Source organism: Mesocricetus auratus, unplaced genomic scaffold (genome assembly GCF_017639785.1).
Source record: "Mesocricetus auratus isolate SY011 unplaced genomic scaffold, BCM_Maur_2.0 Super-Scaffold_100004, whole genome shotgun sequence".
In the NCBI taxonomy this organism is placed as follows: Eukaryota; Metazoa; Chordata; class Mammalia; order Rodentia; family Cricetidae; genus Mesocricetus; species Mesocricetus auratus.
The window spans coordinates 96,945,960-96,972,487 of record NW_024429189.1 but is presented as its reverse complement, the minus strand read 5'-3'; the positions used below and the strand labels follow the sequence as shown (position 1 = coordinate 96,972,487).

Below are 26,528 nucleotides of genomic sequence, written 5' to 3'. Positions count from 1 at the left end.
CCTCACTCACTCCTTCATCCATCCATTCACTCAGTGTATGTATGTGGGTAAAGGTCAGAGGACATGGGTTTAAACTCAAGTTGCCTGGCTTGGCAGCAAGAGCCTTTAGCTATTGAACCATCTTGATGGCCCAAATCCTTCTTTTTTAACATATTTGTTGTTACCAATATCTGGTTCCCAATTTTCTTTTTTACAAAGAGGATGTTCTACATCTCAGAACTGTCATGAATGAAATAATGAATAGTATGATTTTTGTGAGAATACACATGTGCATGTCATGCTTTTTGGTGTGGATCTTGCTGGATTGGTGCTTGAATTTTATACCACCTCTCTCCATACTTTCCTCCAGGCTATGAGACAGCTTCTGAGAGAGCAACTATGGTAACTAGTGAATAAACAGGTCTCTCTTGTAAGTTCCTATTCCTCATACAATCAAATGTGTGGAGTTCTGCTGCAGTGGCTAGAAGGTTCTGCATCACGCTTGCTTTTCTTGGCTAGACAGCATACAACAACTATTCTGAATTAGTATTCCAAATTTATTTACATCTGGACACCTCTTGGTTATAACTAGTGCCCAAAAGCAGGCACTTCACTTCTTCTGGGCTTGTGCTCTGGCCCGCTGAATCTTGTCAGCTGTGGCCCCATCTGTAGTTCCAGTGCAGTGGGACAAAACCAGGCTCAGCTCAGCTTCATTCCGGTGCTCAATAGCCACATCTGCAGCCTGAGCCACTTCCCTGTGGTTTGAGCAGAAGGGAGATGGCATTGGGGTTGCTCAAGGGCACCAGCCCACTCTTCAGCTACCACAGAGGCCTCCACCTGACTTACCCAACAAGAAGCAAAGCCTTGACCTTTTGTTCAGGGCCCACACGGGAAGCATACTTCTTGGCCTCATATTTGTTATGTTGTTTCATGCAGATCTCTACAAAGGGCTTCACAAGACAGAGAAGACAAAGGCTAGCTCTCTTCCCTGTCTCTTAAGAGCAGAAGCCCAGAGGACACATTGCCCATAGGTATTTTATACACAGCCAATGTATCTAGTCCCCTTCCCACCTGTGCAAAACAAAGTGGAGCTCACTATTTTTATAACAGAAACAACCTAAACCAAAGACCTATTAGAGACTTGAGAACAATCATCTACCACTACCACCACCACCACCAACGTAGGTGTTTCCGCCTGCTGTCTTCTCAGGTCTTGTATTTTCTCTCAGGCTGCCACTACGAAATTTGCCCTCCATGTCTGAAGCACCTCCTCAGTATCTCCCACTGCCTCACAGATGGCTCTCCCTGTCCCTTCTGCCCTCAGGCACATCATGCCCTCTGTAGTCTTTACTGGGTAAAGCAGCTTCTTCCACCACTAGTTGCAGGCAGGTTTGGGCCTGTCCTCCCTCGTTCCCCACACAGTATGAGTCTGCCCACATTCACAAGGCACAAGAACACAAGGGGCCATCACCCCATTCCCTGGCCTGGCCCTGTCCCAGGACTACTCTCAGGAAGATCTCTGCCTCACCAGGTAGCCAATCGGTGACTTCTTGCTCTTGGAAAACTTCTCTAGCTCTTCCCAATCTTCCAAATTTGCCAGGGCAGCCAGCTTTAGCCACCAGAGCCTGCAGGGAAGCCGGGCTCAACATAAGTATGCAGGAAAGGCAAGTGGTCCCAAAACCACATACAGCTGGGCTCATCCCCCACCTCTTGTCAGGGATGCGAAAGTCACGTGCCAGCTGCTCTGCACGCTTGTTGTGTCCTCCAAGGATAAGAGTGGTCACTGTGTCGTGTAGAGACAGGTCTAGGAAGTGGCCCCCCAGCTCATCTTCTAGACGCCGCTGAAGCCTCAGGAGCCTCATTTGATCCTCTGTGGCCTGAAGAACAGAATGAGGCAGGCTGGGGATGAAGGCCAAAAAAGAAATACCAAGAAAGCAGGACAGGAAGATCTTAGAAAAGGCAGTCAAACCTTGGCTGCAAATTCATTCTTGGCCTTGTAGAAGGCATCAGCTGCCGTCTGCAGAGCTGCTACTCGCCCCTCAATTCGCTACACAGACAAAGGTATGCAGAGAATAACACATTAATTATAATTAGCCTTGCCTCTCTCCACCCTTGTCCAGAGTCAGCCTTAGCCACTAGGGGCACTCCTCTGATGTCCTGGAGAAGCTAGCTAGCTCCTTTGAAGTTAGTGTCATATCCTTGCCTCGGGTTCTCAGATTCCCTCATCGCATATGACCAGAAAGGGTATAGCCAAACGCAAATAGCTAGGTGTTGGTGAAAGAACCAAACAGCTACTAATCCAAAGGCCTGCCCTCCCTTTAGACCTCAGACCTCTTCAGAAGCATAGCTGGCTCGGATGTGGAAGCTGCCCAACTCCTGGTGATTGTCGTCTTGATTGTAAAGGTCCTTCAGAGTGTCTAGCTCCTGGTGCTTACAGAACTGCGTCATGTGCAGAAGATCAGTCAGCAAAGACAACTCAAGAACTCAGAAGGCTCCAACCCTTTCCTCCCCTTCACATGCATCTACCTGTCGATACAAACTCAGGGCCATGGGCTGGTTCCGGAGAGTCATGAAAAAGTCTCCTCGATTTAGTTCATTCTTGAGGTGCAGCAACACTGTGAACACTGTGAGAGGATAGTGTCGGTGGGGCCTCCTGTCCAGCTCTGCACTCTATAGCGCTCACTCACCTTGTCATCTCACTGCTACCTGGCCCTCACCCATACCCTGCTCACCCAGGTCAGTGTCTCCACTCTCAATGGCCTTGCTCAGTGCTAGTTTGCTCCTCTTCATCTTTAGGAGAAGAGGCACCTGCTCCCCTGATCGTGGCTCATACTCCAGCAGCTGTGAGGTGGGAAGAAGGCAAAGAGAGGCGCTTGTTTAAGGGCCTGGAACACCCACACTGGGTGTCTGGGAAAGGGAACATAATCACACCTTGATGGCTAGTTCAGTGCGGCCACAGCCATAGGCTCGTGCAGCAATGTCAGAATATGAAACACCAGGCGTGTCACCCAACTTCTGATTAATAGCTCGTGCTACATCCTCATCTGAGACATCTTTCTGCTGCACCTGTAAGTGTGTATGTGGGTGTCACACAAGTCTGGATGTCATCCCTCACCTGCCCAGTCCTGCAGGACCTCCATCAGAACCCACCCTTTATTTCCATGCTCTGTATTTCCTGTATTTTCCCAGGGCCTAAGGTTACCTCGCATCCCATGTCCTTGCCTTGTAGCAGGCCCAGTGGGCTAGGATCCTGCTGACACCTTGTACTTCAGGAAGGCGCAGGTACTCGCATATCTGAATAGCTAGGGGGTAAAGCCTCCGCAATACAAGCCTGGCAGACAAGAGAGTAAGGGACACAAGGGCTGAAGCAAAGTGAGGCAGAGTAGGCAGAATGACCCCAGGCTGTCTGAGGCCTCCTAGTCCTAAAAGGCATGTGAGGAGTAGAGCCCACAAATATTACATAAGGCTATAATACTATGTACCCGTGTCCTCCCACAGCGCCCCCAGTTTCTGTACCTGTCCAGCAGCACCTGGATGGTGAGCTGCTTGTATCTGTATTGTCCTTGGTTAAGGATCCAGTTGGTATGAAGTCCTGTTTGCCAGGGATCTGCAGATCACATCTCCTGCCCCTTCCCTTGCCATGCCCAGCTGTAAACACCCTCATGGTACACATGAGGATACTGGCTGTAGGTCAGAGGAATCCCAATGTGGTAGTCCCTAATAGCATTGAGCACTCGCAGGTCCTGACACATGCGCACGAAACTGTCAGGTGGAAATCTGTCAAGGAAACACTTTCCAAAGGAAGCTGCCTGAGAAGAACCAAAGGGCAAAGGAAAAGAACTTCCCTCACCGCCCAGCCCACCCCATTCCCAGCACACCCGCCCCCCAAACTCCCTCCAGGCCAACCCTGAGCAGACTCTTTTGCATGTCTGGCTGGTGCTCATGTCCTGCAGCCTCAATGCACTGTTGCACAGCCTGGACTAGCTGCCCCAGCTCCTGGATCTCCCGTAGGTACTCATCTGCTTTCTGGCTCTCTTTCTGTGAAGAGAGGCCCAAAGAAGGAAGATCACAGAGACACCTCATTGTGGCTCCTAGCCTCTTGGGACTACATAGTTAAAACGGAAATGACTTGGAAAGGCCAAACAAACCAAATCTACTCAGTCTATTGGAGCCCACAACTGCTTACTGTGTGGGGGCAGGGTAGGGGTGCTTGATAACTCCTAAGAATAGCACCATCGGGAGACTGTGTACAGTACAGATGCCTTGCCCTTCCCAGCCAGTTTAAATGTGCTAGCCTTTGTCAGCTCAAGCCAGTGTCTCACCTAAACCCCTCCCCTGCCAGGTGGCATCTGGCTTATCATGGGTGCTTAGGCGGGGCAGAGGGCTGGTCTAATCAGGAAAAGAGGAAGGGAGAGAACATCTTGGGAGTCTTAGAAGTCAACCAGAACTTACCTCATATTCCTTTTGGGCCTCCAACAGCAGTGCTCCAGGGGCCATTGAGGCAATTTTGAAGATCTCTTCACTGGCCACTAGGGGAAGTTTTTGAGTAGTGATGAAGAAGCATGAAAATTCCCAGTCTTTCCCCTAATACCCAGATCCTGTTTGGGGCCATTGTCATAGGACAGTGTGGTAGTCTGTGGTCAGGAGCAACTGCTTTGGGCAACACCGTAGCCTTGTGGGAGCCTCCTCACCTGGGACTTCATGCAGGAATTCATGGGTGCTGCGGGAGAAGATGCGGACCCCATCAAGCTCAGGCACTAAGTAGGAGTCCTCATCTAGCACAAACCTGAGTTTAGTCAAGGCTTCTATCCAAAGGCAGGGCAACTCCCCTTTCCTCTCCCTCTTCCAGCCCACATAGGAAGCGTCCCAAGGATACTGAATGCTTTCAGGCACATTGCCCACCACCATCAGCCGCTTCTCCCAGGCCACCACAACAGCCTTTTCCTTGCTTCGAGGACGGCTACACCTATGGACAGCATCAGGACATCAGGCCCATGGCCATATCTTTTACATCATTGCTTGTACCCCTTTTCCCTTAGCCCATTTCTCTGGCTATATAGTGACCCTTCTGTTTCCCCTCTCACTTTTGCACTGTCAGTAAAGTGGCCCCCAGAGGACAATGGCTCCCTTTAAGAGCTGGCAGAGAGGAGAATGCCTAAGCTCCATTTAGTCTGAACAGAAGACAGGATGACTCAAGCTATCCCAGGAAACAAGGCTATATCCTAACCCCAGCCTTAAAGCACGCCTCTGTTCTCACCAGACCATCTGCTTCGGAGGTGCCCGGATGTTGCAGTTGAACTCACACAGCTTCTCCTGAAATGGCACAGCATGTCATGGCCATGTCCCAGCAGTCATCCTGCTGTTGGAAAGCCATGACCCTATCCAAAACAGATCTTCCCTGGACAAAGCACACCTCCCTGTGTTGTTCCAGAACCACACCTTGAGTGATGCTGTCCCCATCCAGATGTAGCCTGTGTCTGTGAAGAGTGCCAGGTAACGATATGTGAAGGATACAGCCATCTGTAGGAAGCTGCTCACTCCTGGGGCTAGGCCAGCAGGTGTCTGGGGTGGGGCCAGGGAGAAACCAGATAAACTGACTTCTGTGTCTTCCCACTGCCTGGCCAGCTCGTCCCTTTCATTCCCACTTAGGTTCTCACCACTGTGGAGCAGGTGGCATGATCCAGGAGGTAGAGATCAGGCCCTACAGCCAGAAGAATGTGCGTCACTCGGTCATGGCACAGTGTGGTCCAACATGAGGGTGCACTTTGCAGACCTGTGACAGACAGGAGCAGACTTTGGAATGACCAGAGCACATAGTGCCTGTCCCTGCCTGTCACTCTGGAGGCACATCTGTGGTATGGAAGGGCTCTCCTAAGTATCAGGGCTTACCTGGCACCTCTGGCATCCGACGGAGTTTGAGGTCACCCACATTAGCACTCAGGGTAAAGCGATAAGCCCCTGTGAGGATGGCCACTCCAGAACCAAACTCAGTGTGAAAGATTCGGGCATCAAGGACTCGGTTCTGAAGCACCTCCTAGCAAAAGGGACCATGAGTTAAGAAATCTCCAAGTGATGAGGTCCATCTTCCCTCCTCAGGCTCCTGTGGCCCCTACATTGCCCATGCTGAAGTGTCTCCGGAAGTCTCCATGAAGCCCGTAAACTAGCACTGCGCCATCTTCTTGCACACAGAGCAGCTCCTCCTCAGCTGACCAGCCAAGGGCCACCACAGGCCCGCTCTTCCACTGCAGAGGACAGAGGTTCCTATGGCTTTCTGTGGAATCAGCCAGCCCTGCCCATCACACAGTAGGGACAGGCCCCATGCTTACCAGCAGGCTGGCCAGTGGCATGCCAGAAGCAGAGTAGATCTCCAGCACTGGCCGCACGCTGGCAGCTTTCTCTTTTCTCCAACAGTTCCTCAGTAGAGCTACAATTTGAGAAGGGGCTTCCCATGTGAGGTGAGCTTCCTGCCCACCCCAAGAGAATCAAACCTCATGAGGACCCAAATTAAAAGTATTTTAGCAAGATGGATTGGCAGAGAACAACCGGAGCAATACCCTGGGACCCCACAATACATAGTAGTGATAGAGGGGTAGCATACCAATGGGACCCCCATAGGGTGCAGCAGCCACCAAGCAATCCTTGAGGTCCTCTTTCAGGTCCCAGTCCATGCTGTACAGTTCATATTTCCTACCCACAGAGATAAACAAAGATGAACTTCCTCGTGATCCTATTCCTTTGCAGGTAGTGGAGGAGAACACACACACACACACACACACACACACACACACAAGGTAGACAGGGGGATGATGACTAGACACTGACCATATTACATAGGCCTAAGAACCGCAGGTGAGGCAACACAGGGCATTGGCAAGGAAGGACGTAACTTTTGAGGCAAATACCCAATATTGGTAGGAGCAACTGAGAAGTGCAGGCCACTGAAATGGTGCTAAGGTAAGGTGTTGGCTCTAGCTGGAAACAGTGGGAAAGTGAGACCTTCAAAGGCCTACTTATTGAAAGAGGAGACCTCTTCTATTTCTGGTTCCAATGGTGAATCAGATTGTGCTCTTTATGACTAGGGGTCAAACTAGAGCTAGAGATAAAGCCAGTTTTGGAAGCAACAAGTTGACAGTACCTGAAAGATACCCAAGAATTAACTCTTCAATGAGAGAGACAGTCTAGCTGGTGGAGTTCTGTGAACCTTGGCTTATGGGAGATGACAAAATCATAGGCAGGATAGGAAGACATTCATACACAACCTTATGTATGCGTATGAAAGTATGCTGCATGAGAAGGAGTTGAGGGCCAAAACATGCTGTTATTGGATGATTGGAGGTGAGGGAAGAGAATGGCAGAAGGGGTAGAAAAGAAATGGATGCCTTTGTAGAAACAAAAGAAAACACTAAGAAAGAGGGCACTTTTGTGGATCTCAGATGTCTTCCACATAACAATCAGGATGCTCATCACTGATTTGAAATCCCTCTTGGGGCTCTAGCACAAATACTTTAAGGAAAACAACAACAAACTAAATCAGGCACGGTGGCTCACACCTGGAAGGCTAGCACTTGAGAGGCTATGGTAGAAGTATTATTTCAAGTTGAAGGTCGACCCAGGCAACACCGGTAGTTCCAGACCAAACCTGAACTTCGACTTATCTCCCAGCCTAAAAACCCTAAGCTTATATTTTGGAGAAAGAGCAAAAGTGTTGCTATAAACTGTGCACCCATCATCTTAAAATCTGAAATGCTTTCTGTGATAGCTGTTTGCTTGTCAATTTGACTACATGTGGAATGAACTAAAACTCAAATGGCTAGGCATCTGTGAGGAGTTTTTCTTAATTAAATCATTTGAAGTGAGGAGACCCACTTTTTTTTTTTTCTGGTTTTTACGAGACAGGGTTTCTCTGTATTGTTTTGGAGGCTGTCGGTCCAGCCCAGCCTCAAACTCACAGAGATCCGCCTGCCTCTGTCTCCCCAGTGCTGGGGTTAAAGGCGTGCGCCACCACCACCTGGTTTGAGACCCACTTCTAATGTGGATCTTTGCAGTGGGAGGATCCTCCTTAATCCGGATTACATACACCTGATGTATATATAAAGGACATGGAAGAAGGAAGCTCTCTCTTTGCCTGCTTTCACCCTCTTGCTAGCAAGTCCATGCCTTCATTGGCATTAGAGCCTACTTCTTTGGGATTTCAGCATATGCTGAAGACCAGCTGAGACATCCCACTTAGAAGACTGAGCAACTACTGGATTCTTAGACCTTCAGTTCATCGTTGGATTAACTGGATCCTATAAGCAATTCTAACAAATCCCATATATATATTATAATAAATATTAAATACTATAGCAAGTAAATATTAAATAATATATTCTATATCTAGCCATTTATCCATCCATTTATGTGTGTGTGTATGTGTGTGTGTGTGTGGATCCATCTATCTATCATCTATCTATATATGGATTTATTCTATAAATCCTGTTGCTCTAGAGAGAACCCTGACTAATACACTTTGAAATCTGAATTTTCTTGAGTGTTATTTCAGATTTTGGAACATCTTATATTTTGGAGTTTCAAATTAGGATGATAAACTGGCTAAGTCTACACAAATAGTCTAAATTACAAAGAACTCTGAAATATACTTATTTCAGTTTAAATGAGGGGTACTCAGCAAAGCAGTCTACAGGACAGTAAGAACTAAGCAACAAATGTCAGCTCATTTTCTATGGCAAGAAATTTTCTGTTCACAGTTAGACTCATGTAGAATGAAAGGAAAAGGAGGGGAGGGGGTGAGAAAGGGTGAGAGAATGAATGAAGAATGAAAATGATTGAGTAAGCATTTTCAACTTGTTTTTGTTTTTGCTTTTTGAGACATGGGCTTACTGGCTACCCTGGTTCTTGCTATGTAGACTAGGCTAACCTAGAATTCACATGGGAATAAAACATGCATCTACCATACCTGATTTATAAATTTTAATTTTTAAAAGATTCCAGTCATTCCAGGCATAGCGGCTCATGTCCTTAATCCCAGAACTTGGCAGAAGCAGAGGGCAGAGAGCGGGGGAAGAGGAGCAGAGGCAGGAGGATCTGTGTTTGAGGCAAGCCTGGCCTACATAGTGAGTTCCAGATTGGTCAAGATACATAGTCCTTGTCTTTAATAAAATAAATTAATATTAAAAATAAACAAAATATTCTAGTTATGATAGCAATAAAACTTTTAAGATATTTAAGAAAAACCTCGTGAAAAATGCAATAAAATCATACCAATTTTTTCTCAAGGATATAGAAGACATCGATAAACATTGTAAGATGACCCACGAATACACAATCATTCTGACAAAATTTATTCCCAGTATTGTGTGTGTGTGTGTGTGTGTGTGGTCTCAGAAGTATGCTCTTTGGCCATCCATCACGTGTGTTCCAAGGATGGAACTCAGTCCATCACGCCTGCTGGCAAGTGCCTTTACCCACTGAGCCACTTTGATTGTCTGTTCAGTTCTTTTTTTTTTTTTTTTTTTTTTTTTTTTTGGTTTTTCGAGACAGGGTTTCCCTGTGTAGCTTTGGAGGCTGTCCTGGAACTAGCTCTGTAGACCAGGCTGGCCTCGAACTCACAGAGATCCACCTGCCTCTGCCTCCCAAGTGCTGGGATTAAAGGCGTGCGCCACCAACGCCCGGCCCTTGTTCAGTTCTTATGGAAGACAACAAAATCACTTCATCCAACATTTAAATGTGTATACCCTTTGACTTAGCCTAAACCTGGAAAACACTTTAAATGCCCACAAAAATAAGTCTAGTTAAATAAACTGTGGTATGCCCATTTTGGAGAGTATTTTGGGTCACTTATCCATGGGTCCTGACAAAACGACCACTAAGACATCTGGCTAAGTAAATAAGCTATAGTTCAGCATGAACTTTATGGGACTGCTTATTAATTTATTTGCATATCTATCGATTGATTTTTAAAAACTTGTATTTTAAAATTTTTATGTGTCTGCCTACATACATACATACATACATACATACATACATACATATCACATATGTATCTTCTGGCCTGACTACAGAGGCCAGAAAATGGTGTTGGATCTCCTGGAATTGGAGTTACATATAGTTGTTAGCTGCCATTTGGATGCTGGGCATCAAACCCAGACCCTCTACTCTCTGAGCCACTGAGTCATCTCTCCTGCCACCCTCTTCCCCTTTTGATGACAGACAAGGTCTCCCTATGTAGCCCTGGCTGACCTGAAGCTTGCTATACGTGTAACTTGGGCTGGCCTTAAACTTGTAGTAATCCTCACACCTCTGCTTCCAAGTACTGTAATTACAGGCATATGTTACTACACCTAGTTGGGCCTATTCATGTAATAATAAAAAAGAATATAAGCATATTTGTAAATATTCATACTCTCATACAAATATATAGAAAAATATTCTGAGGTTTCCACACAAAGCCAAAAACAGAGGTTACCTTTGTGGAGGGTGGTGGATGGGGAGGTTTGAAGAAGAATCATTTGTTTTTATTCTATATACTTTGCTTAGGTGAGTTTTAGAAATTAAGAATTTGGGGCAGGAAAGATGGCTCAGTGGTTAAAAGCACTGGCTGCTCTTACAGAAGACCTAGGTTCCCTTTCCAGCACCCACATGGTGGCTCACACCCGTCTGTAATTCCATTTCTAGGGGATCCAATACATCCTTCTGGCCTCCATGGGCATCAGGCATGCACAGGGTACACAGACGTACATGTAGGCAAAACACACGCACACATAAAATAAATAAATCTTAAAAAAAAGAATTAGAACTTCAGAGTTTGAGAATTTTTGTTCTTAGACAGGGTCTTACCCTGTAGCCCAGGCTGGCCTCAAACTCAAGTTGATCCTCCTGCTTCTATCTCCTTTGTGCTGAGTCACATAGTGGCTTGAACATTTTTTAAATTTTACCATACATATACATTTGGCATTTTGTTACTAAATTCATTGAATGAAATATGTGGAAACATATTTTCATTCACACCTAGCATGCCAGCTACAAACTGACGGTCATTCAGTTCCAAAACCACATGTTCCACAATAATGACCTTTATTCCTTCAAGCCTTTCTTTCAGTAAGCCCAGTGCAATGTTTTCTCAGTAGAGGGCGCTAGAAGGACACTAGAACACACAGGGCAAGAACTTGAGCGCTTTCCTGTAGCTGCCAGTCATGGAGTTATGAAGATTACTCCAGTCATGTGAATACATCTGGAAAATGCTGCCTAGGCCCTGATCACTTTCTCAGGGCTCTCTGCAGAAATCACTCTCCAAGCTTTCTGTTCATATCAGGCCACCCACTTGTCTGTACACCTTCATGTCTGGCTATATGTGTATTTTGCATGCTAGTATGTTTTTAGCCTTTACAGGCTGCACATCCAGCCTTTGGGTGTGACTTGTCTTATGGCGGCTGAGTTCCAGGCCTCCCAATTGTCCCTTTATTTCCATTCTTGTATGTTCACGCCTTGCTTCGACTACTAACTAATCAGAATCTGAGAAGCAGAAAGCTTCTATGACAGGTCTAAGATGATCTCTTATAGCTTATACAGTTGCTATTGTGAAAATCAACACAACTTTAATTTTGTGGGTTTTAAAATTACAGCAGTTGGGTTTACCAGCATTCCACATCTTATGTGGAAATTAGGGAACTGATGAGGAAACAATGGCATCCTGAAACCTAAAAAGGGGTATGTAGTTAGGTCTAGATGAAAGTGACCATTTTGGAGCCTCTTTTCCTGGTGAAAGTATCTTGTCTGTCATCTCTCAGACCAGCTACCCTCAACCTGAAAATCCTATCATAATCTCATTTGCAGCAGATGTGATGGAAGGTTGCTCTGTCCAAGGCTGAGCTGGCTAACACAGTGCTGAGTATTTAAAACAGGTCCCCAATATGGTACAATTTTCAAGGGTCCAACCTGCAAGATGGTAACACTGGGCTCTAAAGAGGCAGAGGTTTGTTCTTATCAGAACAGATGAATATTCTGGGTAGATTCACCTTTCTTGCCTATAACACATTTGCCTGTACTCAGAACCTCTTGCCTTACAGAATGCTTTATTCACCACTGCAGCACTCTTCAAAGTGCTGCAGCTCATCAATCAGCTCATATCTCAAGCCGAAGTGTTAAGAGGGCAGTGGAGGTGCACGCCTTTTCCCAGCACTCGGGAGGCAGAGGCAGGCGGATCTCTATGAGTTCAAGGCCAGCCTGCTCTACAAAGCTACACAGAGAAACCCTGTCTGGGGGGAGGGAAGGAGTCAGCTCTGGGCCACAGAACCAAGTGGTCTTGCCATATGCCCTAATACCCACAAGAAACAACCGAATCTCAGACTGTTTGCTGCTGTGATAGACACATGAGAGAAACAGCTTAAGAGAGGAAAGATTTGCCTGGGCTCACAGAATCTGTGATGGTCTGAATAAGAATGGCTCCTACAGGTTCATATATTTGAGTAGTGGAAATATTTGGGGAATGATTAGGAAGTGTGGCTTTGTTGTAGATGTCTCTGGGGCCACAGTCTTGCTCTCTCTACCTCCAACTTGTGGGTTATAATGTAAGCTTGTAGCTACTGCCCCAGCACCATGACTGCAAGCCTGCTGCCATGCTTCCTGTTATAACAGCCATGGGCTCACCCTCTGAAACTGTCAGCAAGCCCCCAATTATTTTACAAGTTGCCTTGGTCACAGTGTCTCTTCACAGCAATAGAGAAGTAACTAAGACAGTATGGAAGGCTTCAGAACAAGGTCAGGCTTCGTGTGAGACAAAACAGAACATCATGGTGGCAAGTGCATGTAGCAGTGGCTGCTTATGGAAGCAAGGAAGCAGGGAGACAGGAAGAGGCTGGGAACAAGATACATCTTTCTACTGTATGCCTTCAGATACTCACTTCCTACAACTAGGCCCCACCTCCCACTATCTTCCAACACTCTATTCCATTTTGAATCCATCAATGTATGAAAGCATTGATTAGGTCAGAGTCCCCATGATTTAACTGCATCCCCCAAGCCTAGCTAGCTAGCAACCAAGCCCCCCAAATCATACATAGTTAATAGGGAATATTTCACATCCAAACCACAGCACCATGTTAATAGATAATGAAGTTATAGCACTAACTGGAAGTCAAACTGCCTTAAAAGAATGGGGGTCTGTCTTATGCTCTGAATCAGAAACTATTACAAGATGGTTTTCTCCACAGAATACATGAGACCTGGGTCAAAGTGAGAGTGGCTATTTAGTAGCAGCTTCTTGTTCTAGAAACTGTGGTGTGTTGGCTTGCAGAACAGTCTTCTAGGGGCAAACGCTTCTTCCAGGAGCTGCAACAATGGATTTACTGATGGAAGGTAAGAGTGCCACCTTGCCACCTCGAGCTGTTCTGCCAGCAGGCATAAAGGGGGCTTAACTTACTAAAGTGGGCTATTCTGCTTAAAAGGGGGAAACTAATTGGCAAGAAGGACTATGCCTAACGTCTGGGAACTTCTCTGTGGCATCTCTTTGGGTTTTCATGCTCAATAGTAAGAGTGAATGAAAAACTCCAGGAACCAAACACAGCAGCATGACTGAGGAATGAAGGCTTGGCCACTCTACTGGGAAAGAAACAAGGGCAAAGGATGCTCTGGCTAAGAGCAAAGTTAGTTATAGGGATATGTAGGTGCAGGTGAAAGCTGTAGAGTGTAACCATGACCTTTTATGACTGATGACAAAGTGAGACTGGTGTCGCTTTGCACATTTTCTCTACACTAGTTTTACATTTATGCAGGATATGGGACTGGCACATGGTATATAGAAGGCTAGGGACAGGGACATGGTTATATAGGGGCGTATTTCTTCAGTGAGTCAAGAGAGCAAGTTTAGTCAGGTGAAATCTAGGCCTTTCCATGCAATGACCTTCAGTTCTCTGGAACATACGGTGAAATTATAGGGGAAAGTGCAAGGAGACTTTAATTTTTAATATTTCTGAAGTATCTGAATCATTCATAATTGCTTCCTCATGCAGTCTTTTACACATTGCACCTTTATGGTGAATATAGGATGCCTTCACAAAACAAGATCATAGGTGTCCAGATAAAATTGGGAGCATGAGTCTGTAGTAGTCCTAACCTGCACTATGTAACCTTCACATTAGCACTGTGCAGCCTTGGCACAGGTACAAGGAGATGACTCTATATAGCCAGGTATGGCACAGACAAAAAATAAGATTGTTAGAGAAAAGACAAGAATGAAAATGAAGTGAGTGACTGTAGCTGTTCTCTTACATAAACAGGGAGGAAAATGTCTGTAGAAGAAGAGTCTACATGCCCGAGAGGGTTTCAAAGCTGTCTGAATTCAATACTGTAATGGTAGAGCACTTCTGGACAAGCATTGGAATAGGGTGAAACAGGCAGGGGGGGTAAGGGTGTATAATCACTTGAATACAAATTGCTGGAACTGTGAAGCCAAGTGCTCACTTATGTTGCCCTCAAAACCATCAAGAGCTGGGGTATACAGGAGGCCATTGGGCCACAGTTTCCAAACAATCATCGAGGAATGTGGTCCAGGGACTCAGCAGCTACAAAGACCAGGAGGGAAGGAGGAAGTGACTGGCATAAAGGAACTAAAGGGCGGGCAAGAGGAAGGTGGGGAGAGAAAAGCAGCAATGGATGGATCACCTCCAAAGCCTGCAGGGTAGATGGTGTTCTTGGGGGCAACACATGCTATGCCTCTTGGGTGGCACAGGAACCGATGTGCAGCATGGAGGGCAGCCTCTCAGGAAACCCTGAGAATAAAGCTTCCATAAAGATAAGCCATCCCTCAATGTAGAAGGCTAATTATACCCTTCTCTTCATTCTCACATCCCAGAGATGGAAATCTCCTGAGCAGCAGGAAATGGATCCTAGTTCTAACCTGGGAAACTATGAAACCTAGTACTTCTGGAAGCCTCCATGCAGCCCCTGCCATAATCAATAAAGAAACCCCTCTGGCTGTGCAAGTAAACTTCTGGGGAAGCACTGTCCACCATCGTGTGAAAAGAGTTCTGTGTGCAAGATGCCCCGGGAGGGAGTATATGAGGTCTAACATTAGGGAACAATCCAACAATCACAGGTCCCTAAAGGGGGCCTACTATCATTTCCAAAATCCCTTGCTTCCAACTAACTCAAAACTAAATGTACTCAAGGGCTCTTGGATACTGCAGCTGATTTGTAAAATGGTGCACCTGATGCTGTGGAAGACAGTATGGCTGCTCTAAAAATGTAAACAGAACTGTCCGACAATCCAGTAATTCTATTTCTGAATAGACACCCAGAAGAAGTGAAACAGAAAGTCTGAAAGAGGATTTTTGTTCCTTCATTTCTTGCATTTCCTCCCACAAACTAAGCATGTACTCAACTACCCCTGCCCAATTTTCTTGTGTTTTTTTGAGACAGGGTTTCTCTGTGTAGTTTTGTAGATCAGGCTGGCCTCAAACTCGCAGAGATCTGCCTGCCTCTGCCTTCCCAGTGCTGGAATTAAAGGCATGTGCCACCACCGCCCGGTCTCTCAACTAGCCCTTTTAAAGGGAGGTAGGTGTGTGTGTGTGTGTGTGTGTGTGTGTGTGTGTGTGTGTGTGTGTATTTATGGGAACATTAGTCTCTAGAGCGCAGGGGTGACAGCAATGCTGCTATGTCTAATGTTTCCTGGTATTAGAATCCAGGGTCCATTTGCTGCTGCTGACGAGATTTCTGGGGCCTGGATATAGAGAAGAAAAATGTAGCTAGGCTCTACCACTGACAGCATAGCCTGTCCCTATGAAATATGCACCACCCATAGGCTTTTCTGAGAGGCTGTCTTCCATTCTGCCCATTCGTATTACCGACAGAATGGATAAGCAAAATATAGTATGTACATAGAACAAAATCCTTCAGCCTTAAAAAACAGTAAATTAAGACACATGCTATAAAATTAACTTTAGGGACATTGTAATGTTAAGTTAATAATCCAGTCACAAAAAGACAAGTGATAGACATCACCTGCATGAATTACCTAGAACAGTCAAGGTCAGAGAAAGGGGAGTACTTGTTTAATGGGGAATTGCTGTTTAATAGGTACAGACTTTCAGTTTTGTTAGATGAAAAAAAAATTAAATTGACTGTACACCACAGCAAATATACTTACTCAACACTACTAAACAATAACTAAAATGTGGTTCAGATAAAGGGCTGGAAAACTAGCTCAGATGGTAGAACACTTGTCTGGCATGCCTGAAGCCCTGGGTTCAAGCCCCAGCACTGGATAAACGAGGTACAGTGGCATATCCGATTCAAAGACTCCTGCCCTACAGATGGGACTCAAGTGAAATGACTCCACTAGCCACCACTCACTCACCTACTAGAGTCACAGACTGTCCTAGATGAGGATATGAACTAAACCAAGCACCTGTTCTTCAAGCATTTTCACACTGGTGAATAAACTCTTTTAAAAAAAATCAGGGCCGCCGGGCGGTGGTGGCACATGCCTTTAATCCCAGCACTCGGGAGGCAGAGGCAGGCGGATCTCTGTGAGTTCGAGGCCGGGCTGGACCGACAGCCTCCAAAACAATACAGAGAAACCCTGTCTTGTAAAAACCAAAAAAAAAAAAAAAAAAAAAAAAAAAAAATCTGGGCCACGAGGGCTCAGCTTTGTAAAGACACTTAATTCCAGCCTGATGACCTGAGTTCAAATCCCCACATCCCATGTGGTGGAAAGGAGAGAACCAACCACTACAAGTTGTCCTCTGACCTCCCCACGTGTGCTGTGTCTCTTGCATGCACACACAGGCACGCACATACACACACAAAATGTAAAACCAAAAATTCCATGTTTTGGCACAAAGAGTTTACCTGTTGGGCTTTTTGTTTTGAGTGAGGAAGGTAGGGAGGCTTTTCAAGACAGGGTTTCTCTGTGTAGCCCTGGCTGTCCTGGAACTCACTCTGTAGACCAGGCTGGCCCCGAACTCAGAGATCCCCTGCCTCTGCTAGGATAAAAGGCATGTGCTACGCTTACAAAACCACTTAGTTATTTAACCTGAATTCTCTGTCCCTCGGCTTCCACATCAGTAAGTTGGAACAAATCATGATCCTGATTCTATGTGGTGGGATATTTAAGAAGCTATATGGTGGGCTGGAGAGATGGCTCAGAGGTTAAGAGCACTGACTATTCTTCCAGAGGACCTGAGTTCAATTCCCAGCAACCACATGGTGGCTCTCAACCACCTTGAATGAGATCTGGTGCCCTCCACTGACATGCAGGCAGAAGACTGTATACACAATAAATAAATAAATAAAATATTTAAAAAAAGAATCTATATAGTATTTAGCACAGTGTCCTTCTTATAAGAAAGTCTTATTTGTTAGCAACTTAGGACATACGTATCATCTCCAGCAAGGCTTAACATTTCTAACCGTTTCTATGAGTTCAACACAGGTAATGGGAAGTTAGCTACTTCTATGACACACACATATTTTTTTTTTTTTTACGAGACAGGGTTTCTCTGTATTGTTTCGGAGGCTGTCGGTCCAGCCCAGCCTCGAACTCACAGAGATCCGCCTGCCTCTGCCTCCCGAGTGCTGGGCTTAAAGGCGTGCGCCACCACCGCCCGGCGACACACACATTTTTTGAAACATTATGTATCCATGAAGCTAAGACTTCATATAACAAATAGGAGGAGCTCTATTGCAAAAAGGTCATTGTCTTCTATGCTCTGATTTAAAAGTATTTTAAAAAAACAGTTAATATTTTATTATTTTTTAGTTTTTTATTATGTATTTTGGGACAGAGTCTCACCTTACCCAGGGTGGCAACCAATGTATAGCCAAAGCTGGTTATATACATGCATATGTACATAGTAACATGATTACAGTAGTGTATTGTTGACTTTCTTTCTAAGATAGTACAAACTGATCCTAACCCTGATCCTCCTGCCTCCACCTCCCAAGTGCTTGGGTAATAGGTGTGACACCACACTCTGCTCATTAGTATTTTCAATGGGTGAAATCATTAATAGTTCCTATTGATTTCAACTAAGTTTTTCATTTTTCATATTGTACATGGGTCTATGAGGAATTATGGATAAACAAATGCAACAGATCTCTAAAAATTATACATATCACATTGTGAACAACAAAATTTCATTTAAGCTGGGCGGTGGTGGCGCAGGCCTTCAATCCCAGCACTCAGGAGGCAGAGGCAGGCAGATCTCTGTGAGTTTGAGACCAGCCTGGTTTACAAGAACTCGTTCCAGGACAGCCTCCAAAGTCACAGAGAAACCCTGTTTCAAAAAACCAAAAAAAAAAAAAAATTCATTTAAAAGTCTGGCTGTGAGAATGGTAAATAATTTCACTAGCAGAATCAATGTCTTCTATTGAAATAAGACACAAATGCAATGTCTTTGTGATCTGCAGGTGCATCGATAAAATAGTCTTTACAATTTTGCAACTAGTTGGGCAACTATCAGGTTTTGTTTATTTCGGTGTTGTTGTTTTGAGACAGGGTCTTACTATGTTGCCATGGCTGGCCTGAACTGACTATGTAGACCAGGCTGGCCTGCATCTCACCGAGATGCATCTGCCCCTGCCTCGAGAGTGCTGGAATTAGAAGCATGGGACATCATAGGCTGGACAACTATTTAGGCACTGGTCTAAATATGCATGAGAAATAAAGAGATACTCTTAACCCTCAAGGAGCTCAGCAGAAGAAACCCATATGTGCCCTCATTTGCCACATATAAGACTCTACAACTGAACCCTGTAAGGCACAAAGAATTCTACTGTAGGAAGACCAGGGAGGTCCTGAAGACCAGCAATAATTCTTCCGTGTGATAAAGAGGGAAATACTAATGCCCTCAAAAGGGATTATAGGGTTATGAAAACATAGAAAGCCATGAAGTTGCATGATGGGATGTCTTGCAATTCTGTGTGGCTGCAACACGATTTGAGGATGGTTGAGATCAAACTGGAAGCCACTCAGGGAGACAAATAGAGGCTGACCAACTGATGTATGTTCCACAAGCACTTTGTACTTTATCTTAGAAAGACAGTCAACCACTGTAATCACTTTACTAGCTTAGACTGCTCAGGGCTCTCCAACTTCAGTGAGTTGCCAATGCCTAGGGTTCCTCATTAATAGTGGCCCAAGGCTGAATGGCTATTCACCCCCTTCTCTCAGCTTTGGTCAGCACTGTCACCCTGCCCGCTGTGGGGATCCCGCCCTCCTCTGAGAGCCCCTGTGGTCTGACTTCAGCAGCAGTTTCCGGAAGGAGACTGGCACTCGCTGTCGCCGCAGGCGGCGGCCCTCATCGTGATCTGAGCATCCTTCCGGAGGCCGACAGACCTCGGTATTGGGGTGCTTTCAGACCCTGCCTCCGTTGGAGCAGAGGAAGGGCCAGATTGCTGAGCCTAAGCAACTGTGCGTCAAGTGGCAGACGTTCTGGCGAGCCGCCGGAGGGGCGGACGCCAGCACCCGTAGTGACGGGAGCCGAGCGCCGCTGGCTCCGCCGGGGGAGGTTCAAACCAGCCAACAAACACGGTAAGCTGAGAAGTGGGCGAGAAGGTGGGGCGGCGGGCGGCTCACCGGTAAAAGGCTGAGTCCCCGAGTGGATTCCAATTCGCAGTGTAACAGTCCATGTCTGGCACAGCTGGCGGATAGAGGCGCCGAGGAAACACCCTCCTGGCGCAAACTCCAGGCCGCACTTCCGCTTCCGCCCGTTGGGGTCACGTGGAGAGGCCACCATAGCGGCCATCAGCACTGTGGGCAAAGCGCACTAAGCTGTCGTTCTGTCCTCTGCTCTTACCCGGGCTTACGCTCGCCCGATTGGGGCTTGCCCTGATTCCTATCCTTCACGACAGCCAGCCTAGCTGTCTTTCTGACCTCTCCGACGTTGGGAGTCGCGCAGGGAGGGACATGGGTGACCGGAAGTGGGAGCCATGAGTCTCTCCTGGAACTCAGATGCTGGAGGCGTTGGCTGGACCACCGGGACGCACGCATGGAGAGCACTGGGCGTCGAGCTGCGCACCTACAGCTAACCTGGGCACCCGGGCACTGTAGGCCAGGGTCTTTGCAAGAACCTACTGCCCTCAAGGGGCGCGGGAACATGACTCTAGATCAGGAGCCCGCTGCGGGCAAGGCGCGCGGCGCCAGTGCCTGCCCTACTGGCCCGTGAATCCCTGGAGCCGGGAAACTTGGTAACTGGCGCGAGCGGACGTGTGCGCACGCACGGGGCCACCGCTGACACGTGGCTGGGAGCAAGGGAATTGCTGTGCGCGCGAAGCGCCATAGTGTACGCCCTTGGCCCAAGCGACCCTCCCAGTGTGATGAAGGCTGGTGCTATCATGGGATGTGCCATGCGGCCCTACTCTCCTCCCTATTACTCGGAGCAGCCAGGGAGGGGCCAATGTGCATCTGTCGAGGGACAGACTGACCTACCTTGAGTCCTTGCCCTCTATCAGCTTAGTGGCCTCTTCCTGCAGCCGGTGTCAGTGGCAGCATGGTCTTCTGTTTGGAAAACGAGATGCCACACCGCCTGCTGCGAAGCACCATGGTCCACTTCCAAGCCTCCGAGGTCCAGCAGCTGCTACACAACAAGTTCGTGGTCATTTTGGGGGACTCCAGTGAGTGACCACTCTAGGATGACATTTCACAGCCCTATATCTGCAACCTTTATGTGTACACCCCGTATCTCCATTTCAGTCTTTTCTCCATCTTTTATTCTGTTTCAGGACACTAGACTGTTGTTGATTGGTTTGGTTTTGTTTTGTTTTTCCTATATACCTATATCATTTGTACAGTATTTTAGCCCATGCTTGTAGCATCTTTATCTCTTGTAGGCCTCCACGGTTTTTCTAAAAAGGAGCTGTGGGTTATGTTGTGTGTTTCCCTGATGACGAGGCCAACTTAACTGTGCTAGTTGGTCTTGGGTCACTGTAGCCAAGACAGATAGAGGACAGGCATATGACTAGAAAGGACCCGAGCCAGGGTTTGCAAACCCTATCTTTACTTTCCTTTAAGTCAACCTTCTGTAGAGCTGCTGTTGGGCAGCCAAACCCTGGGAAACAAAAGGCCTTCATTTGGGAGGCTCTGGGAGGGGATGAGGCCTGTCTTAACCTTAGGGTCCCTGTCTCCCTGCAGTCCAGAGAGCTGTGTATAAGGACCTGGTGCTTCTGCTCCAGAAAGACACGCTACTCACAGCTTCCCAGTTAAAAGCCAAGGTGAGAGAAGCTTGGCAGCCATGCCAGTGTTGGGTGGGTGCAGACCCTAACCTGAAAAGGACCACTTGCCTGGCATGGATCTGACCGTCGGGGTGGGGGTGGGTGGGTAGGGGGAGCTGAGCTTTGAACAGGATCAGCTGGTGGCTGGGGGCCAGCTGGGCGAGCTCCACAACGGGACACAGTACCGAGAGGTCCGCCAGTTCTGCTCTGGTTCTGGCCACCACCTTGTGCGCTTCTACTTCCTCACCCGTGTTTACTCCGAGTACCTCGAGGACGTCCTGAAGGAGCTGTCATATGGACCTGCCCCTGACCTAGTGATCATCAACTCCTGCCTCTGGGATCTCTCCAGGTTCAGGCGGGGGAGAGGGAAATACTGGTTGGAGGTGGAGGTATGGTGCCATTCCTGTGCTCTTGCCCACCCTAAGTGTTACCCAGCAGATATGGCCGCTGCCCAATGGAGAGCTACAGAGAGAACTTGGAACGAGTGTTTGTACGAATGGACCAGGTTTTGCCAGACTCTTGTCTGCTGGTGTGGAACATGGCAATGCCTTTGGGAGAACGTGTCACTGGGGGTTTCCTCCTGCCAGAGGTAAGTAATTGGGCCCTTCTGGACAGGGGATAGAGTGGCCGGTAGATAGGAGACCATCTTAGAGGCTCCACTTTCTCAATTAGCTCCAGCCTCTGGCAGTCTCTCTGCGACAGGATGTGGTTGAGGGGAACTTCTACAGTGCTACACTAGCTGGGAACCACTGTTTCGACGTCCTAGATCTCCACTTTCATTTCCGGCATGCTGTACGTCACCGTCATCGAGATGGTGTCCATTGGGACCAGCATGCACACCGCCACCTCTCACACTTACTTCTGACCCATGTGGCTGATGCCTGGGGTGTAGAGCTACCCAAACATGACCCTCTCCCAGGTAAGACCTGCCACAGATTGGGTGGGTAGTGATGTAGATAGAATCTTTAGCACAAGGCACAAAGAACCAAATGCAACAGGGGTACTTATAGAAAGTATAGCATTATCCCTTGAAAAATAGTTGTGGTAGGCTTGGTGGTGGTGGCCACACACCTTTAATCCCAGCACTCGGGAGGCAGAGGCAGGCGGATCTGTAAGTTTGAGGCCAGTCTGGTCTACAGAGCGAGTTCCAGGACAGGCTCCAAAGCTGCAGAGAAACCCTGTCTCCCAAAAAAAAGAAAAAAGAAAAAAAAAATAGTCGTGGCTCCTGAGTGTTCCTTCTCACCCTCTGGGAATGGTTAGATCACAGGAGTCACATGACTGTTCAGCTTCCAGTTCTAAAGCTGTGTGACTGACTCTTCTGTGCACTTGAATGAAAATGTGCAAGTGCCGATTACAAAAGGCAGGGTCAAAAGACCCAGTCAACAGGTGAATGGAAAAGAAATGAAAATGCCTCTAGGTAGTGTCAGGTGTATAGGAAGTGGGATGGTCCAGGCAATGTTGCAGAGGCAGGAAAGCTGGAGAAGTGAAAAGGTTCAACCAGCTACAGGTTGTTGAGCAGAGACAATGTAACCTACAGTGTCTTTGCAAGTGGATCTCAAGGTGGCAGGGTTAGTAGACAGCTCATAGGCTCCTCAGCTCTGCCTTAGGGTCCCAGTCTCACTGGTTCCAGCCTCGTTCTGTTCTCCACTGGCCCCATCCTCGTCACTGCTGAGAACCCCATTCCTCCAGCTTGTTTTTGGGACACTAATTGCATTGCTGCTGAGATGTTCTCTGCTACAGGTCTTGTGTTTGTTTGTTAGTCTCTCAGTCCCTGTCTGCCTGCAAAGGAAACATCATGGTTTATTTCTACATCTGCTTCTCCCCTGCATCGGGTCACTTGTTGATAGCCCAGTGCCAACACAGATGTGCTGTACTTCAGTGCCAAGAGCACAGTGTTTGATGAATTGGAAGCCTGAGTCATCTTACACGCTGTTTGTTGCAGCAATAGAAGCTGTGGGGGACATAGAAAGGCCAGGAATAGAGGAAGACCGCTAGAGCATAGTAGCTAAGAGCTGGAACTTCAGGAAGATAGATTCAGATGGATTATGTACTGGCTCCATTTCCTTTGTTTTGCTTAATGAGAGAATAAAGGACTGGTTTAAAGGTTGTAAGACTAGTTTGTGGTGCTTCACAGCTTCTGATTCCATCTAAGAACTATGGAAACAGCTGGAGATGTGGCTCAGTTGGTAGAGTGCTTGAAGTTGATAGCATGCTTGAAGCCTTGGGTTCAATCTCTAGCACCATATGCAGCCAGGTATGGTGGTGCATACTTGTAATGTTAGCATTTGGGAAATGGAAGTTAGAGGGTCAGCAGTTCAAGTTCATCCTTAGCAACCAAGTGGTTTAAGTCCAGCCTGGAAGATATGAGACTTTGTCTCAAGGGGAAAAAAAGGAAGTTAAGGTTGTTAAAAGACTTGATTTGAAGTGGGAAGATGAACAAGTTGATTAGGGCAGATCTGTTTGACACTTGTGGAGAGACTTGGAGTCATCAGTACCCAGCAAAGATATAGGAGTGTGAACTAGGAAGGAGACAGCAGAACAGAGCTCACACTTTGGATCGTCAGAGAACATATTGATGGTGAAACAGTAGTGGTTGAGAATAGAGGTGCTTTCAGGACACGGTGTATTGATGTGACTGTTGGAAAGAAGGGGTTAAGTTTGTCAGGCAGTTCCGTTTAGTAGGAAAAGCATCGAAAGCATGAAGAGTTCAAAAGAGGTAATACACAGTTGGTAAGGGATAAGAAACAGGGTAGAATACTCCCTGTGATGGTTTAGAAGCAAATGGGGACTAGTTGGGAGGGGGAGTTGTATCTTTATATTTGACTAATTTATTGGTCCATGAGCACAGGACGACTTAGGAAGAAAAGGGGCTAAAGATACAGGTACTGGGCAGGAGCAGGCATGAAGTCAGAACACAGGCAGACATGAGTAGCAAGAAAAAAGGAACACAGCTTGGTCTTGGCTTGCAGTGAAGGGGAATGATGAAGGCTGTTGGCCTTATTCGCCAAGAGGATGGAGTAGAGCTCTGGATAACCAGCATTTGGGGGCAACCTGGCTTTCCAGACCTATTTAACACAATCATCCCATTCCTAGACCCATGGATTGAAGACTGGCCAGAGATGGATCATTCATTCCAGGGAAGCCATAAGCAGCCCCCAGACTTCAGGGAGAAAACGGCCTTGCCCCTACTCCCACCTTTCCATTTGCCTCCTCCCACGTCTTTTCCTTACCCACTTCTTCAGCCCTCACCGCCTCCCTTGTTCCCACCCCTGCACCAGAATGCCCCCTTTTTCCAAGGCCAGCCCTTTCCACCCTATGAATTCTTCAAACACAATGCAACGGAGGACTTCTCGATGCCATCTAACGTAGGTAGGTGCCTTTGTAGCCTCTGCCCACACCTGTGTTCACGCGAGCTTGGGAGTTGGGTTTAGTCACAGTAGTTAGTCCCTCAGATTGGAGCAGCATCCATAAACTCATTAATCTGCTCACAGTTCCTGGTCTGTTGGTAAGGGAAGTAGAATCCCCATTTTGCAGATGGGAAATGAAAGCCCAGAGAAACTTACCCCAGAGGAGCAGAGCTATCTGGTCAGAAACTTACTGTGATAATGACTGCTTTTTTTGTAGGATATGGCCCTGGAATGAACTTTGTACCTGGCCCCCTGCCACCATCAGTCTCTGGCCCTGTCTCCCATGGTCAACACCGGGGTCCTGTGGTCCACCGGGGCAAGCCACGATGTGTTCCCAACAACCCCTACCATGTACCAAGGATTGGGGGGACATGTAGGCAGCGACTCAGACACTCAGACAGACTGATCCACACATATAAACAGGACAGACGGGGACATTCCCATTCGGGGACATGGCCTGGATAGACAGGATCTTAGGTTGGGACTAGAAGTGCCAATGACCCTGAAGGGTCTGCCTGATACCTTAGCTGTTGGGCCTGGGTATTCTTGTCCATTGCTGATATCAATAAAAGCATGGAAGGACAGAGTGACATTCCTGTGTGAGAGAGTGGGCCTCCCAAACCATGGCCTTAAGGGTTGGGGAAGCTGCCTCTTGAGTGTTTGTGCAAACTTTTTAGAAATCAATGAAAAACACTCTTCTAACACAGTTCTATGTCCACAACAACACACTAAATAAAGATCCCAGTGTGTCCCTTGTTTTTAGCAGGTCTTTGAAACTGAACAAAAAAGTCAAGGACTGAGTTAAACTGTCAGTATTTTAGGTGGGATTTTGGATTTGGCTAATTCTAACTTTCCCTCCCAGTTGTATACAGTCATATTTATGCTTGGTAGTCATCTCTTCATGGAGGTAAGAAGACACAACCTTAGCATGCATTCTTGGCACATAACATGCATTCAGTAAGTTGTTAGCACCTAAGTGAGAAGCTCCCAAATGCACACAGAAGACAAATTAGGATGCCTTTATTTACTTGATATGGTATGCAGTGAGAGCAAAGCAAACACTGACCAACCTTTGTTGGTAGTTAGGAAAAACAAGAGCTGACCAAGAAGACATCCAAGGTCATTGCAGGACGGGGTGGTGGCAGAGATGCTGTGTTAAACTGGTCACAAAAGCAGAAATTCAAGGCCTCAACTTTGAAATAAGGGAGGGAAGGGGCTGCAGTGTGACAGTGATAATGGGGCATAAAGTGGGGTACAGAAGGACCATTAAATTTGAACTAGAAACAGAGTCCTTGGATTCATTTCTGTTCTTGTTAATGAAACCTTTAAAAAAGGAGCAACCTCTCACCCAAAAGAAGACAAAAATTGATGGGAAAAATGTTGGTCTTGGTAAAGGACATGGTTAGCACACTGGTGCTAAGGAAACCGTCACAACGTGAGTTAAACCCTGTAGAGGAGCCAGCGACTGCAGAGGCACCAACACAGTGCCTAAGACAAACTCTGAATTCCTTTCTTGTGAACAAGACTAAAGGGAGGCATGAAAAGCTTTTTGGGTTGTTTTTATAGCGATGAGAATGATAATCTTCCTTGCAAAAATGTTTTTTTTTCCTTTTCATCATCAAATACTTGTAGAGCAGCCTTCTCCAGCTGCACTTTGTCCGGTCCCTTGTCTCTTTCTGAATGTCTATCCAGAGCCTTTTGTATCTTTGATTCTCTGGTGTTGCTGGAGAAAACTGAGTTTTCCAGCTTCATGGGCCTTCTCTGTTGCTGGCTCCTGTTCCCCATAGTTCTGTCACCTTTCCTACTGAGCCTTCCTCGCCTTTTTTACTTGTTTCTCAAATTCTGAACTTGAGAACTCCCGATTCTAGAACTCACACTCTATGAGAAATCTCATGACAGGTATGCTTAATATTGTCTTCATTTTTCCTCTGTGTT

At 46.8% G+C, this 26,528-nt stretch overlaps 2 protein-coding genes across 3 annotated transcripts; one reads left to right on the top strand and one right to left on the bottom strand.

Moving 5' to 3' along the window:
* Positions 1–518: 518 nt before the first annotated feature.
* Positions 519–19,681, bottom strand: Vps16 (VPS16 core subunit of CORVET and HOPS complexes). Its single transcript, XM_005068626.4, has 24 exons — positions 19,553–19,681; positions 6,578–6,666; positions 6,306–6,403; positions 6,093–6,221; positions 5,869–6,013; positions 5,637–5,752; positions 5,419–5,541; positions 5,237–5,292; positions 4,856–4,945; positions 4,671–4,765; positions 4,432–4,508; positions 3,886–4,017; positions 3,661–3,788; positions 3,496–3,531; positions 3,202–3,310; positions 2,911–3,045; positions 2,712–2,820; positions 2,506–2,603; positions 2,311–2,418; positions 1,949–2,026; positions 1,687–1,856; positions 1,508–1,604; positions 826–929; positions 519–734 (listed from the first exon to the last, which is right to left on the bottom strand). The coding sequence occupies exons 1-24, from the start codon at positions 19,603–19,605 to the stop codon at positions 590–592; spliced, it is 2,520 nt and encodes an 839-aa protein (XP_005068683.1). The 5' UTR covers positions 19,606–19,681; the 3' UTR covers positions 519–589.
* Pced1a (PC-esterase domain containing 1A) lies at positions 19,259–25,177 on the top strand. Of its 2 annotated transcripts, none has more exons than XM_013112348.3 (8): positions 19,259–19,507; positions 20,449–20,589; positions 21,107–21,186; positions 21,297–21,535; positions 21,625–21,775; positions 21,859–22,105; positions 24,280–24,555; positions 24,811–25,177. In XM_013112348.3, the coding sequence occupies exons 2-8, from the start codon at positions 20,466–20,468 to the stop codon at positions 25,056–25,058; spliced, it is 1,365 nt and encodes a 454-aa protein (XP_012967802.1). In that variant the 5' UTR covers positions 19,259–19,507; positions 20,449–20,465; the 3' UTR covers positions 25,059–25,177. The 2 variants fall into 2 exon arrangements, with proteins under 2 accessions (XP_012967802.1, XP_005068681.1); XM_005068624.4 differs by lacking the exon at positions 19,259–19,507 and adding an exon at positions 19,917–20,163.
* The last annotated feature ends 1,351 nt before the right edge of the window (positions 25,178–26,528 follow it).